The sequence below is a fragment of the Heloderma suspectum genome, chromosome 4, assembly GCF_057233095.1.
Source record: "Heloderma suspectum isolate Gila_16-S chromosome 4, 16-S_ref, whole genome shotgun sequence".
NCBI lineage: Eukaryota > Metazoa > Chordata > Lepidosauria > Squamata > Helodermatidae > Heloderma > Heloderma suspectum.
Genome location: NC_139461.1, coordinates 305565451 through 305579408, shown reverse-complemented (window position 1 = coordinate 305579408; position 13958 = coordinate 305565451). Strand labels below are relative to the sequence as shown.

At 44.9% G+C, this 13958-nt stretch overlaps 1 protein-coding gene across 1 annotated transcript in view; it reads left to right on the top strand.

Annotated features, from left to right (window-relative positions):
• The first annotated feature begins 2161 nt into the window (after positions 1 to 2161).
• The window catches only part of CHRNA4 (cholinergic receptor nicotinic alpha 4 subunit), a 102916-nt gene continuing 91119 nt past the window's right edge, over positions 2162 to 13958 (top strand). The window contains exons 1-2 of the mRNA XM_084854384.1: positions 2162 to 2728; positions 8242 to 8393. Coding sequence (XP_084710510.1) covers positions 2638 to 2728; positions 8242 to 8393 — 243 coding nt within the window. The 5' untranslated portion in view covers positions 2162 to 2637. The remainder of the gene's footprint in view (positions 2729 to 8241; positions 8394 to 13958) is intronic.

Genomic DNA, 13958 nt, shown 5'->3' with positions numbered 1-13958 from the left:
AGTTAGTTAGGGAACTAACAGCTATTATTATCACGGCTATTTGCATTGCCCTTATTTTCGCCGTAGTCTACGTAAACATTTACGTAGACTACAGCGACTAAATAAGGAACGCGAATGGCGGCTCCCTATGGGGGCCGCCATTAGCGTACGCGCTTTTTTTTTTTTTTTTTAAGTCACCCGTGATAGGCTACGTGACGATTGACGTAGCCTATCACGGCTGACTTTGCAGATCTAGCCGTGATAGGCTACGTGAATCGTCACGTAGCCTATCAGGGGGCATTTTTGTTTGTTTGTTTTTAAACTTTCACGTTCGCGGCCAGGCGAGGCGGGAGGCCTCCTCCCTGGCCTGAATTTCGGCTGGGGCGAGGCGGGAAGCCTCCCCCCCGGCCTGAATTTCGGCCGGGACGAGGCGGGAAGCCTCCCCCCCTGGCCTGAACTTCACGGGGGGACCAGCGAAGCGCCTCCCCCCCACCGTGAACGTCCTTCGACGACAGGTAAGGGACTTTCGTCCACCCCTACACTGGAGGCCTTCAAGATGAGGCTGGACAGCCATCTGTCAGGGATGCTCTGACTTGGATTCCTGCATTGAGCAGGGGGTTGGAATTGATGGCCTTGTAGGCCCCTTCCAACCCTACTATTCTATGATTCTATGATTCTATGATTCTATGATTCTATGATTCTATGATTCTATGATTCTATGATTCTATGATCTGGTCCAGCCCCTGCCAAAGCATCCTTGATAGGTGGCCATCTGACCTCTGCTTTAAAACCTCTAACAAAGGAGAGTCCACCACCTTCTGGGGCAGTCTGATTGTCAAATAGCTTGTACTCTCAGGAAGTTCGTCCTAATGTCTAGTTGAAATGCCCTTTCTTGTAATTTGAGTCCATTGGCTCAGGTCCTGCCTTGCCTTCTGGAGCAAGAGGAAGCAAATTTGCTTCATCATCTATGTGGTAGGCCTTCATGCCTCTGTCAAAGAGGGTTTGCAAATTTTTGAAGCAAAAGAAAACCCCTCAGTTTTCTTTGTGGAGTTCCCCTCCCATGGTGCTGAAATTTACAATGCAAACTCTTAGGGGAAGGAACCTGTCTTTCTCTTATGACACTATGTAAAGTGCATATAATTCTTATTCGTATTCTTATATCAATTTTAATTGATCCTGGCTTTGTTTTATGGTTTGGCTGATTGCTCAAAGTTGTTTTTAGATATATGTTGTCTCTGTGTATACTGTCTGTGTGTTTTTTATGTTTTAAAAATTTGCATATTGCATTTTTAATGTTTTTAACATTTGTAAACTGCCCATAGAGCTTGGGCTATGGGGTGGTATAGAAATGTAATAAATGATGACGATGACGATGATGTACTATTATTGTTATCGTTGTTGTAAGATTTGGTCAATTAAGTAGCTCAATTGATTAAAATCCTTTTTGATTAATTAAAAAAGTGTGCCTTATTAACCTTATTAAGAATGGTTGGACTATCCTGAAGAGAGGTTCTGCATTCAGATTATGTAGCCTGAGGGCTTATGATCTAGCCACCTTGCTGAAGCCCAGATAGGGAACCCCATCTATGTTGCATCATGGAAGAAGGTGGGAGAGAAATGGAACGACTACTGACCAAACCTGCGGGTGGGAGTGGCATCTTAGAAGAGACATTCCTCCTCTTCTCTCACACCCAGGAGGGAATGCTTCCTTAGAACGTAAGAAGACCCCCCGTTGTATCAGACCAAAGGGACATTAAGAGTGAAATCCTCTGCATGTTTAGACAGAAAAGTCCTACAACTCCCAGCGCGCCCCAGCGTTGTAGGACTTTTTTCTGTCTAAATATGCAGAGGATTGCATTTAAGTCCCATGGAAATCGGAGGGGCTTGCTTCCGAGTAAACAATGCATAAGATTTCACTGCATCTCGTTAAAACACTCATGCCACTAAAGAGTTTTTAAATCGGTGTGTGTGTAATTTTATGTGGAATCTCCCTCCTTCTCGTCCTCTTCCCTCCCCCTTCTCCTCCTCTTCCTCCTCCTCCTCTCTCTCTCTCTCTCTCTCTCTGTGTCTCTCTCTCCTCCTCTCTTCTCCCCCCCCCCCAGCCGGCTACTGGCTTCTCTTCGCCACCGCCCGTCCAATCTGAGCGCAGAGAATTCAAAGGGAAGAAGCAGCCGCCTTCCATGTGGCCAAAGCGGGAGAGCGAATCGATCGTCTCCCAGTCCCTAAACCTCAGCGAATCCAATCCAACCGAAGCAGGACAGGACAGGGCAGGACAGACAAAGGCGGAGAACGGGAGACTGCTGGGGCGCAATCAAACCCAAAGCCACAGAGCCAAGAGTTGCAACCGGTTTCTCTGCGCTCAGGGACTGAGGCGGCCGTTGTGTTTCAGCATCGGAAGTCCTGCCAAAGAGGTGCCACCCCGAGGATACGGAGGACTAGCAGCCCACTGTTCGTTTTTGTATTTGGGGCGGGCGTGGTGAACGAGGCGTCGGCGTCGGACCCAGCCTTGCCAGAGGCAGGGCGATCGGGCAAGCCCTCAGGAGGTCGCGGAAGGGGCTCCTGGGGAGACGATGGATCGGGACCCCGCGAGGATGGCGAGGGGGGCGAAGTTGCCGCGAAAGGCATTTGTGCGTTGACCGAAGCAGAGGAGGCGGCGGAATGGCTTTGCGTCGCCGTGGGCGCCCCGCGATGGGATTTCTCGCGTTTCAAGAGCATCTCCTCTTACTGCTCTGCGCAAACTTCTTCCCTGGTAAGTTTCACGCGGGGACGCTTTTTTGCTCTGGTCCCTCTCTCAAGCACCAGCCCGGGCGGTCCTCTCTGTCGCTTTGCAGCAAGAGGCATTCTCCCAAAATCATTTCCCTTCCCCTCCCTATTTTCCGTTGCCCATCATCAGATGTCTGTCTGAAGAATACTGCTTGCTTCTCGCTGGAATATAAATAGGAATGTAATTTTGTTTGTTTGTTTTTAAGACTTATGTAAGGGCTGATCGGGGTTACTCAGCAGTAAAGGAAAGATTGCACTTTGCACATGCTCAGTGGCTCTCTTATCATATTAAATCCCACAAGTCTTCTGAGGAGCTCTTGGTAGTTCCTCACAAGAGTAGCAGCAGCAGTAACAACAACTATGCGAGGTAGGTTAGGTTAAGGGGTAGGTTAGTGACTGGCCCGCAGTGAGTGTCATGGCTTAGCTGAGGTCCTCTCCACTGCAAAGGCTCTCAAAATGTAAATTCTCACATACGTATGCTATTCCCACAAGGCACTCAGGACAGCACTCTCCCAGTACATTTTCACAACAACAGATCAGGCTGAGACACAATGACTGGGCAAAGGTCATCGCTGAACCTGGGTTGCAAAGAGAGTTACAAAGGACACATCTTTTTACACCCGCTCAAATCATTTGTCCATCCAGCCTTTCCTTGTACTGCCTGAGTGGCTGCTCGTTTCCCATGGTCTCACTGTCTCAGCCAGAGAGTGGCTTTTCCCGTAACTTGCTACCTGATCCCCTTGACTGGAGATGAGCCTGGGACCTTTTGCTCTAGGACTCCTGAGTCCTGAGCTATGCTCCCTCCCCTGGGTCCTCATAGACTAACACTTCACCAGCATGTTCCAGCACTCCCTTGAGGATGACACCACGCTTACTGGAACAGGTTCCCTTCAGCAGATCTAGTTAGCTTTGGCTTCAATGAAGCTGTAGATAGATACACATACAGAGTGAGTTTTGGGAGGGGGGGGTAGCATTGTCCTACATTTGCTGGAAAACTGTTATTATGCTCTAATGATCAGTCTCTTTGATGATAACTTTATGGAGGTTTCTGGAATACAGTTGACAGTTCCCTCCATCAAGTCATTAAGTTTCTCTGTATCAGTTTTCCCAATCTAGCACCCATCAGTTGTGTTGGAGTACAACTTCTATATTACTCTTATATATTGCAGTAATTTTGGATTGTGTTTATTTTTCTTTGGACCTGCCTAGTGGCTGATGGAAGCCCCGTCCCGGGAGCATTTGCAGAGTACACTTCTTTTGCTTCTGAATAACCAGGATAGCAGGCATCAAGATACCCATGTGATGCCAGAGAGCATGTTATGAAGGCAGAGAGGAGCCATCCCCTGTGGGCAGGGTTTTTGTCCCAAGCTTAGGGTAGTATAGTGGCTTAGAGCATAAACTGAGACATTTCACCTGGCCTTGGGCTCACTAGGAAGATGTAAGCAACTAGCAACAACACTTCTCTCAGCCTCAGCTTCCCTCCCTGATCTGCAGTATAGGGGAAATGATTCCAACCTACCTTGCAGGGTTGTTGTTACCAGTGCTTACATCGTAATCTGAAATGTGTGATGCATTTTGGGATATGCGGAATGTACCAGGTGAATGGTAAGTTCGTTAGCCGCCATGGGAGATGTTTAAGGCAGGATGCAAATACATTCAACACAATAAATAAATGAATGAATAAATACACTACCTAGCAGCCATTGATGCTAAATGTGCCCTTTGCTTTGCACTCCAGGTTGCAAGCAATAATTTAAAAAAATTAGTGCTGGAACAGGTTAAGTCTGGCTCAGTTTGAAATATTGCTATCCTTTCTAATTGTTCTCTTCTCTCTTGTCCTCTCTTCTCTGAAGTGAAATATTGCTCTTCTTTTCTCCTCCTCTCCCCCTTCCTCCCTCTGAGAATCTCTCTTCTCTTCTCTTCTCTTCTCTTCTCTTCTCTTCTCTTCTCTTCTCTCCTCTCCTCTCCTCTCCTCTCCTCTCCTCTCCTCTCCTCTCCTCTCCTCTCCTCTCCCCCCCTCTCTCTCTCTCACACACACACACACACACACTCCCTTACAATGTTTTAATGTACCCCCCCCATGTTGCCCAGGCTCTGCTTTACCATTCCACAAATGCTCTTTTCTTTTCTTTTCTTTTCTTTTCTTTTCAAGAAAAGATAATATAATCCTGGAGAAGGCAAAGAACAAAAAGCGTTGCTGCTGGATGCAGCAGTAAAGAGGCTCAGTGGAAACTGTAGCTGTGATCCTGCTTACTCTGGAGCAGTCTCATTGGCTTTAATTAGATAACATTTCTAGTGCAATTGGCAGTGAATTACATTGAACTTACATGGGAGCACACATGTATAGAATTGTGCTATAAAGACTGTGTGAGCTCCACATTTTGGTTACTGCATTTCTGCCTTTGGCCACAGGCTGCAAAGAGCAAAAGCTTTTTCTTGGTGGTTTCTCAGCAAGGCAGAGCACTGCTTTATTTATTTATTTGCTTGCTTGCTTTCCAAAATAAGCCAAGAGGCACTCCAGAGATCCCTCTTAATGGTTCAGCAGCTGCCTCAAACTTTCCAAGACATTGCTAAGAGCAAGGGCAGTGCCCTTTCCTTAATTCTCACCCAGGACAGGAGCAGATTATCTGCTTCCCATAAATGCTCAGGGACAGGAAACCAGCCAAGGAGGACCAGTTCAAAGGAATCCTGGCACGGCAAATCCCATCCCCGCTATCCTAAATTGGTCAGTCTCTCAATGAATGTTTATCACTTATAGAGCACTTAGAATTTGCAAATGCTTGGTCACATTGCAAAATCATTACTTGTACAGTATATGCCTGTGCCAAAACAGCTGACAACCTTGCAAGGCAGGCTGGCTACAATTCCTGTTTTACAGATGGGGAACTGAGGCTGGGAGATGGGGACTTTCCTAAGATCATACACTGAATCCATGGCAAGGCTGAAACCGAGATCTCTTACAGCCTGGGCCTAAGCATGTTTACTCACAAGTAAAACAAAGTGTACATCTCTCCATCTGATAGGCTAAGGAAAGTTTCCCTGGCTGCATAGCAATAGAGACACCTTAAGAAGGACAATAAAGAACAAATATATTATGACAGTCCCACAGAATAAGACATGATCCCATATGGTCTCTCCTTCTGTCTTTCCCTTTCCCTTTCACCTTAATTTCCACCTTTATCACCAAACTGATAATAACTGCAGCAGCAGAAGCAATCATCATCACCACCACATATTCCAGTGAGTTCAGTGGGGTTTACTTCCTAGCACCTTCATTTAGTCTGCAGACTAAGTCTTCCTCTCTGATTACTAACCTGCAGTGGCTCCATGCATGCATATTTGGCCCGTTTAAGTCTGATTATTGCCAGATGTATGGTTTTTTAAGTGATGAATTGGCTTTCTAACATGTTTAATAAGTCTTGTGAATGGATTTTCACAAGAGATAGACAAATCGGGCACATATCCAGACGACAGCTTGCTATATCCTGAAAAGACTTTAAAAGGGAAATGTGTTCCAATTTGTGGTTGGCTTTCTCTGGTAAAAAAATTCCTGAAAGAGAGGTGAATACGGCATGCAGAAGCAAGCATTCACATATTAGCTGGTGCCCCTGTGTTGCCTTCACCACACACACACTGACTGTGTGAATTTGCCACCAATGTCATTTCTCGGGGCTGGTTTTATTAATTTATTTACATCATTTGTATATCACTCCAAATCTAAACAGATTCCAGAGTGGTGAACAACAAGAGATAAAATGAACAAAAGATAAAAAGACTAAAATATGATATTACAATTATTCTTTTAAAAAAACAGAGTGCCAAGAAAACCGAGGCTGGTTAACTAAGGAAGGCTTCCTGAAAAAGAGCTGTTTTCAGGAGGGGCGAAAACAACCGAGTCTTGGCACCTGCCTGACCTCCAGAGGCAGGGAGTTCTATAGGAAGGGAGCCACCTCACTGAAGGTTCTTCTCTGGGTGGGCTCCAGTAGAGGCATAAGTCCATGTGGAACCACTGGGAGCATGCCCTGGATGGAGAACATCTTATTTGAACATAAACTAATAGCTGGTTCACACAAGCTTGTTCAGCACTTAACAACTGCAGCATCAAAGTGCATGCGTGAATGAGCCATCACAAAGAGAATCCCTGTGTGATACTTTTGAGCTGCTCATCCATTCTGCTGCAACTGTGAACTACCCAAAGGTGACCAGCATGCAAGGCAGTGTGGTCTAAATGATAGAGTGTTGGACTTGGGATGGGGGAGATCCATGTCCTGAGCTTGGACCTAGGGCTGTATGAAGATTCTGTATGGGTGTGTGTGAAGTGTGAACACTAGGCATTTTTTTCCCGTTCAGCCCCCCTGCTGGCGTCAACCTGATCTGCAGTGAGTTGACCCAATAAAAGGATTCTGTCTGTTTGGATTTTTTAATAGTAGCCATATGTGCATGGGGAGGGGGGGGTCTTGAAATTTGTGCAAATGGTGTTGTAATTCTTTTTAAAATATATTTTTTATTGATTGGCGATCTTGTGCAATCAGGAAGTGAGGAAGGGGAGGATGAAATTGACAAGTTCTCTGACAAGTATGCAATATAACTCTGCTGGGCTAAATGAAGTAGTGTGTGAAAAGGATGAAACTGACAACGATATCAATGAGGGGAATATGCCTCTGCAGGGCTAAGTAGTGGACAGGCAGACTTGATTGCCAATTAATTAAATATATATATATATATATATATATATATATATATATATTTAAAATAGTATGACACTATTTGTGCAAATTTCAAGATCCCACTCCCAAATTGTGCAAATTTCAATTTGTGCAAACTGTGGAATCTGCCTCCCCTCTCCCCCCGCACACACAACATATTTCTGGAATTGGGGAAAAAATCCACTCCACTACACCACCATTAAAAGGAATGGTAACACTTCTTCACACAGCGCAAAGGTAAACTATGGAATTCCCTACCACAGGAAGTAGTGAGTGATGGCCACCAGTTTGGATGCTTTAAAAGGGGGTTAGACAAATTCCTGGAGGAAAAGGCTATCAGTGGTGACTAGTCTGGATGGCTATGTGCTACCTCCAGTACCAGAGGCAGTGAGCCTATGTAGACCAGTTGCTGGGGAACATGGGTGGAAGGGTGCTGTTGCGCTCATGCCCTGCTTGTGGGTTCCTGGTCGACAGCTGGTTGGCCACTGTGTGAACAGAATGCTGGACTAGATGGAGCCTTGGTCTGATCCAGCAGGGCTCTTCTTATGTTCTTATGTTAGGTTGTTATGGAATCCCATTGGGCTTAACTGGAACAGAATTCTCAGCATCGCACAACCCTACTTGGACCTCTCACCATCTCTCAGCCTAACCTACCTCACAAAATTGTTGAGAGGCTAATAAGGTCTGCACATCACCCTGAGCAACATGGATGAAGGATAGATTTAAAATGTAAAGAATAAGCTTCCATCATCATTGTCATCATTATCACCATCCTCTTCTGTTTACTCTGCAGCATTCAGCCATGTAGAAACTCGAGCCCATGCAGAAGAGCGTCTCCTGAAGAAACTCTTTGCTGGATACAACAAGTGGTCCCGGCCAGTTGCTAATATTTCAGATGTGGTCATTGTGCGTTTTGGATTGTCCATTGCACAGCTTATAGATGTTGTAAGTACAGCTGAAACAATCAAGTGTCTGTGTGCCTGTACGTGTGTGCATGAGAGAGAGAGAGAGAGAGAGAGAAAGAGATGTGAATTATCACAAGTTTGAATATGTACTAGTTTGAAAATGTACATTTGAATTTAGTACTAGGGACATGCTGTCGTCCCCTTCATGGATCACTGCCTTGTTGTGGCGAAGGGGCTTGCGTAACTCAGTGAAGCCATAAGCTATGCTGTGCAGGGCCACCCAAGATGGACAGGTCATGGCAGAGAGTTCTGACAAAATGTGGTCCACTGGAGAAGGAAATGGCAACCCACTCCAGTATTCTTGCCAAGAAAACCCCATGGAATGTATCACAAGGCTAAAAGATATGACACCAGAACATGAGTCCCTCAGGTCAGAAGGTGTCCAATATACTAATGGGGAAGAGCAGAGGGAATTTCCAAGTAGCGCCAGAAAGAGTGAAGCGGCTGGGCCAAAGCCGAAAGGACACTCAGCTGTGGATGTGTCTGGTGGTGAAAAGAAAGTCCGATGCTGTAAAGAACAATATTGTTTAGGAACCTGGAATGTCAGATCAATGAATCAAGGTAAGCTGGAGGAGGTCAAACATGAGATGGCAAGACTGAACATCGACATCTTGGGAATCAGCAAACTAAAATGGACAAGCATGGGCGAATTTAATTCAGGTGACCATCATATCTACTACTGTGGGCAAGAATCCCTTAGAAGAAATGGAGTAGCACTCATAGTCAACAAAAGGGTGGGAAAAGCAGTACTGGGGTACAATCTCAAAAATGATAGAATGATCTCAGTATGAATCCAAGGCAAACCATTCAACATCACAGTAATTCGTCTATGCCCCAACCACTGATGCCGAAGAAGCTGAGGTTGATCGGTTCTATGAAGACCTACAACACCTTCTAGAACTAACACCAAAAAAAGATGTCCTCTTCATCATAGGGGATTGGAATGCCAAAGTAGGAAGTCAAGAAATCACCGGGATAACAGGCAAGCATGGCCTTGGTGTACAAAATGAAGCAGGACAAAGGCTAATAGAGTTTTGCCAGGAGAACACGCTGATCAGAGCAAACACTCTTTTCCAACAGCACAAGAGGCGACTCTACATATGGACGTCACCAGATGGTCAACATTGAAATCAGATTGATTATGTCCTTTGCAGCCAAAGATGGAGAAGCTCTATACAGTCAGTAAAACAAGACCTGGAGCTGACTGTGGCTCAGATCATGAGCTTCTTATTGCAAAATTTTGGCTTAAATTGAAGAACGTAGGGAAAACCACTAAACCATTCAGGTATGACCTAAATCATATCCCTGATGAATATACAGTGGAGGTGAGGAATAGACTTAAGGAATTAGAACTGATAGACAGAGTGCCTGAGGAACTATGGATGGAGGTCTGTAACATTGTTCAGGAGGCAGCAACTTAATCCATCCGAAAGAAAAAAAAATGCAAGAAAGCAAAGTGGCTGTCTGATGAGGCTTTACAAGTAGCTGAGGAAAGAAGGGAAGTGAAAAGCAAGGGAGAAAGGGGAAGATATATCCAACTGAATGCAGAGTTCCAGAGATTAGCAAGGAGAGACAAGAAGGCCTTCTTAAATGAACAATGCAAAGAAATAAAGGAAAACAACAGAATGGGAAAGACTAGAGATATCTTCAAGAACATTTGAGATATCAAAGGAATGTTTTGTGCAAAGACGGGCATGATAAAAGACAAAAAAGGCAGGGACCTAACAGAAGCAGATGGGATTAAGAATAGGTGGAAAGAATACACAGAAGAACTATACAGGAAAGATCTGAATGTCCCTGATAGCCATGATAGTGCGGTCACTGAACTTGAGCCAGACGTCCTAGAGAGTGAAGTCAAGTGGGCCTTAGGAAGCATTGCTAAAAACAAAGCTAGCGGAGATGACAGTCTTCCAGCTGAGCTATTTAAGATCCTAAAAAATGATGCTGTTAAAGTGCTGCACTCAATATGCCAACAAATTTGGAACACTCAACAGTGGCCACAAGACTGGAAAAGGTCAGTTTACATTCCAATTCCAAAGAAGGGCAACGCCAAGGAGTGTTCAAACCACCGTACAATTGCGCTCATTTCACATGCCAGCAATGCTCAAAATCCTACAAGCTAGGCTTCAGCAGTATGCGAACCGAGAACTACCGGGAATACAAGCTGGGTTTCGAAGAGGCAGAGGAACTAGAGATCAAATCACCAACATTCGCTGGATCATGGAGAAAGCAAGGGAATTCCAGAGTAACATCTATTTCTGGTTCATTGACTATGCTAAAACCTTTGATTGTGTGGATCACAACAAACTGTGGCAAATTCTTAAAGAGATGGGAGTACCAGACTACCTTACCTGTCTCCTGAGAAACCTGTACAAGGGACAAGAAGCAACAGTAAGAACCAGACATGGAACAACCGATTGGTTCAAAATTGGGAAAGGAGTACAACAAGGCTGCATATGGTCGCCCTGCTTATTTAACTTATATGCAGAGTGATCCAACGCCGGGTTGGATGAATCACAGGTCAGAATTAAGATTGCTGGGAGAATTATCAACAACCTCCGATATGCAGATGATACCACCCTAATGGCAGAAAGCGAAGAGGATCTAAAGAGCCTCTTGTTGAGGGTGAAAGTGGAGAGTGCAAAAGCTGGTTTGAAACTCAACATTAGAAAACGAAGATCATGGCATCGGGCCCCATCACTTCCTGGCATATAGAAGGGGAAGAAATGGAAGCAGTGACAGATTTTGTTTTCTTGTGCTCCAAAATCACCGCAGACGGTGACTGTAGCCATGAAATTAAAAGACGCTTGCTCCTTGAAAGGAAAGCTATGGCAAACCTAGACAGCATAGTAAGAAGCAGAGACATCACCTTGCTGACAAAGGTCCGCACAATCAAAGCTATGGTTGTCCCAGTAGTAACATATTGCTGTGAGAGATGGACTATAAGGAAGGCTGAGCGCCGAAGAATCGATGCCTTTGGACTGTGGTGCTGGAGAAGACTCTTACGAGTCCCCTGGACTGCAAGGAGGTCAAATCAGTCCATCCTAAAGGAAATCAACCCTGAGTGCTCATTGGAAGGACAGATACTGACGCTGAAGCTCAAAAATTTGGGCACCTAATGCGAAGAGAAAAGTCACTGGAAAAGACCCTGATGGTGGGAAAGATTGAAGGCAAAAGGAGAAGGGGATGGCAGAGGATGAGATAGCTAGATAGCATCACCGATGCAATGAATATGAACTTGTCTTGAGCACACTCCGGGAGAAAGCGGAGGACAGGAAGGCCTGGTGTGCTATGGTCCATGGGGTCACAAAGAGTCGGACACGACTTAACGACTGAACAACAACAACATGCTGTCGTCCCTCAGACCAGAAAGCTCAGGTGATCTTGATGGAAAATGAAATCAGGGAGGCATCAAAATAAGGTTGTGTTGCAATAATGGGTGACTTTAATTACCCTCACATGTACTGGATAAATGCATGTTTCATTCATGACAAAGAGGTTAAATTTCTCAGTGCCCTAAATGACTGTGCCCTAGAACAGTTTGTCATGGAACTGACCAGAGGGGAGGCGGCCCTGGATTTAATCCTAAGTGGTGCCATCCAGGACCTAGTGTGAGATGTGAGTGTTGTTGAACCAACCGGAAACAGCAATCACAGTGTTATCAGATTTAATATATATTTAAATGGAAAATTGCCAAGGAAATCAAACATAGTCACATTTCATTTTAAAAGAGAAAACCTCTCTAAAATGAGAGGACTGGTAAAAAGGAAGTTGAAAGGGGGACTCAAGAAGATTAAATCCCTTCAAAATCCTTGGACATGACTCAAAGCCACAATAAAAGAAGCTCAGCTAGAATGCATACTGCAGGTTCAAAAACATAGCACCAAATCTAGGAGGTAATCAGCAAGGTTAAACTGCAGTTTCAAGGAAGCCATTAGAGAAAAGAAGGCTTCCTTCAGAAAATGGAAGTCTTGCCCAAATGAGGGCAACAACCGGGACCACAAACTTTCACAAAGGAGATGCAAGCAGACAATAAGAGATGCATGAAAGCATTTTGAGGAGCATATTGTTAACAATATCAAGGCCAGAAATAAAGGATTCTTAAATATATTAGAAGCAGGAAACCAGTTAGGGAGGCAATAGGACCATTGGGTGACAATGGAGATAAGGAGATTTCAGAGAAGCTGAATTCTTTTCACCCGCCTTCACTGCAGAAGATATAGGACAGATACTTGCGCCTGAACTGATGTTTTTCAGGAAGGGAGTCTGAAGAACTGAGGCAACTAGTGGTGACAAAAGATGAGGTTCTCAACCATATTGACAAATTGAAAGAGAATAAATCACTGGGCCCAGATGGTATCCATCTTAGAGTTCTTAAAGAACTCAAATGTGAAATTGCTGATTGCATAACAAAAATATGTAACATATCCCTAAGCTCAGCCTCTGTACCAGAGGACTGGAAAATGGACAATATAACACCAGTTTATAAAAAGGGATTGGGGGCGGGGGGGTTGGGGAATTACAGGCTGGTTAGCTTAATAGTTATTCCAGTAAATTGGTAGAAAGCATCATTAAAGATAAAATTAGTAAGCATATAGAAGGACAAGCCCTGCTGAAAAAGAATCAATATGGCTTCCCCAAAGGAATACCACAGGTTAGGAAAGGTAGCACCAAGTCCAAGAGGTCACTGGCATGGTTAACAAGCAGTGTTAATGGAGCTATTAGAGAAAAGAGAGCTTCCTTTAGAAAATAGAAGTCCTGCCCAAGTGAGGAAAACAAAAGGCAGCACACGCTTGCACAAAGGTGATGCAAGCAGACAATAAGAGATGCAAAAAAAGCATTTTGAAGAGCATATCACTAACAATGTCAAGGCCAACAATAAAGAATTCTTTAAATATATCAGAAGCAGAACACCAGGTAGGGAGTCAGTTGGATCATTGGATGACAATGGAGTTAAAGGTGTACTGAAGGAGGATAAGGAGATTGCAGAGAAGCTGAATGAATTCTTTTCACCCATCTTCACTGCAGAATAGGGATGTATGAAAGGTACTTACCTTTCCGCGGATTATGCTGATGCTGGGGGGGAGGTGTTCTGTCCCTCCCCCGGAATCCTGGCCGGGGGGGAGGCGCTCCGTTCCTCCCCCCCGGAATACTGGTCGGCCAGCTCCGTTCTGCAGGGATTCTGCAGAGCTGCCGGCTGGCTCCGCCAGCAGCCAGACATCTGGCCACTGGCTAGCAGGGATGCCAATGGCGGCGGCCATAGCTGCCGCCGTTTGCATCCCTGCAGTCAGCCGTGATAGGCTACGTAAATGTTTACGTAGCCTGTCATGGCTGATTTAAAAACAACAGCAACAACAACAATGCGCGTACGCAAATGGTGGCACCCATGGGCGCTGCCATTTGCGTTCCTTATTTTGGCACATCTTAGTCTATCTAAACATTTACATAGACGAAGACGGCGAAAATAAGGGGAACGCAAATAGTGTAGCATCTACGCTATTTGCGTTCCCCTTATTTTCACCGTCTTAGTCTACATAAATGTTTA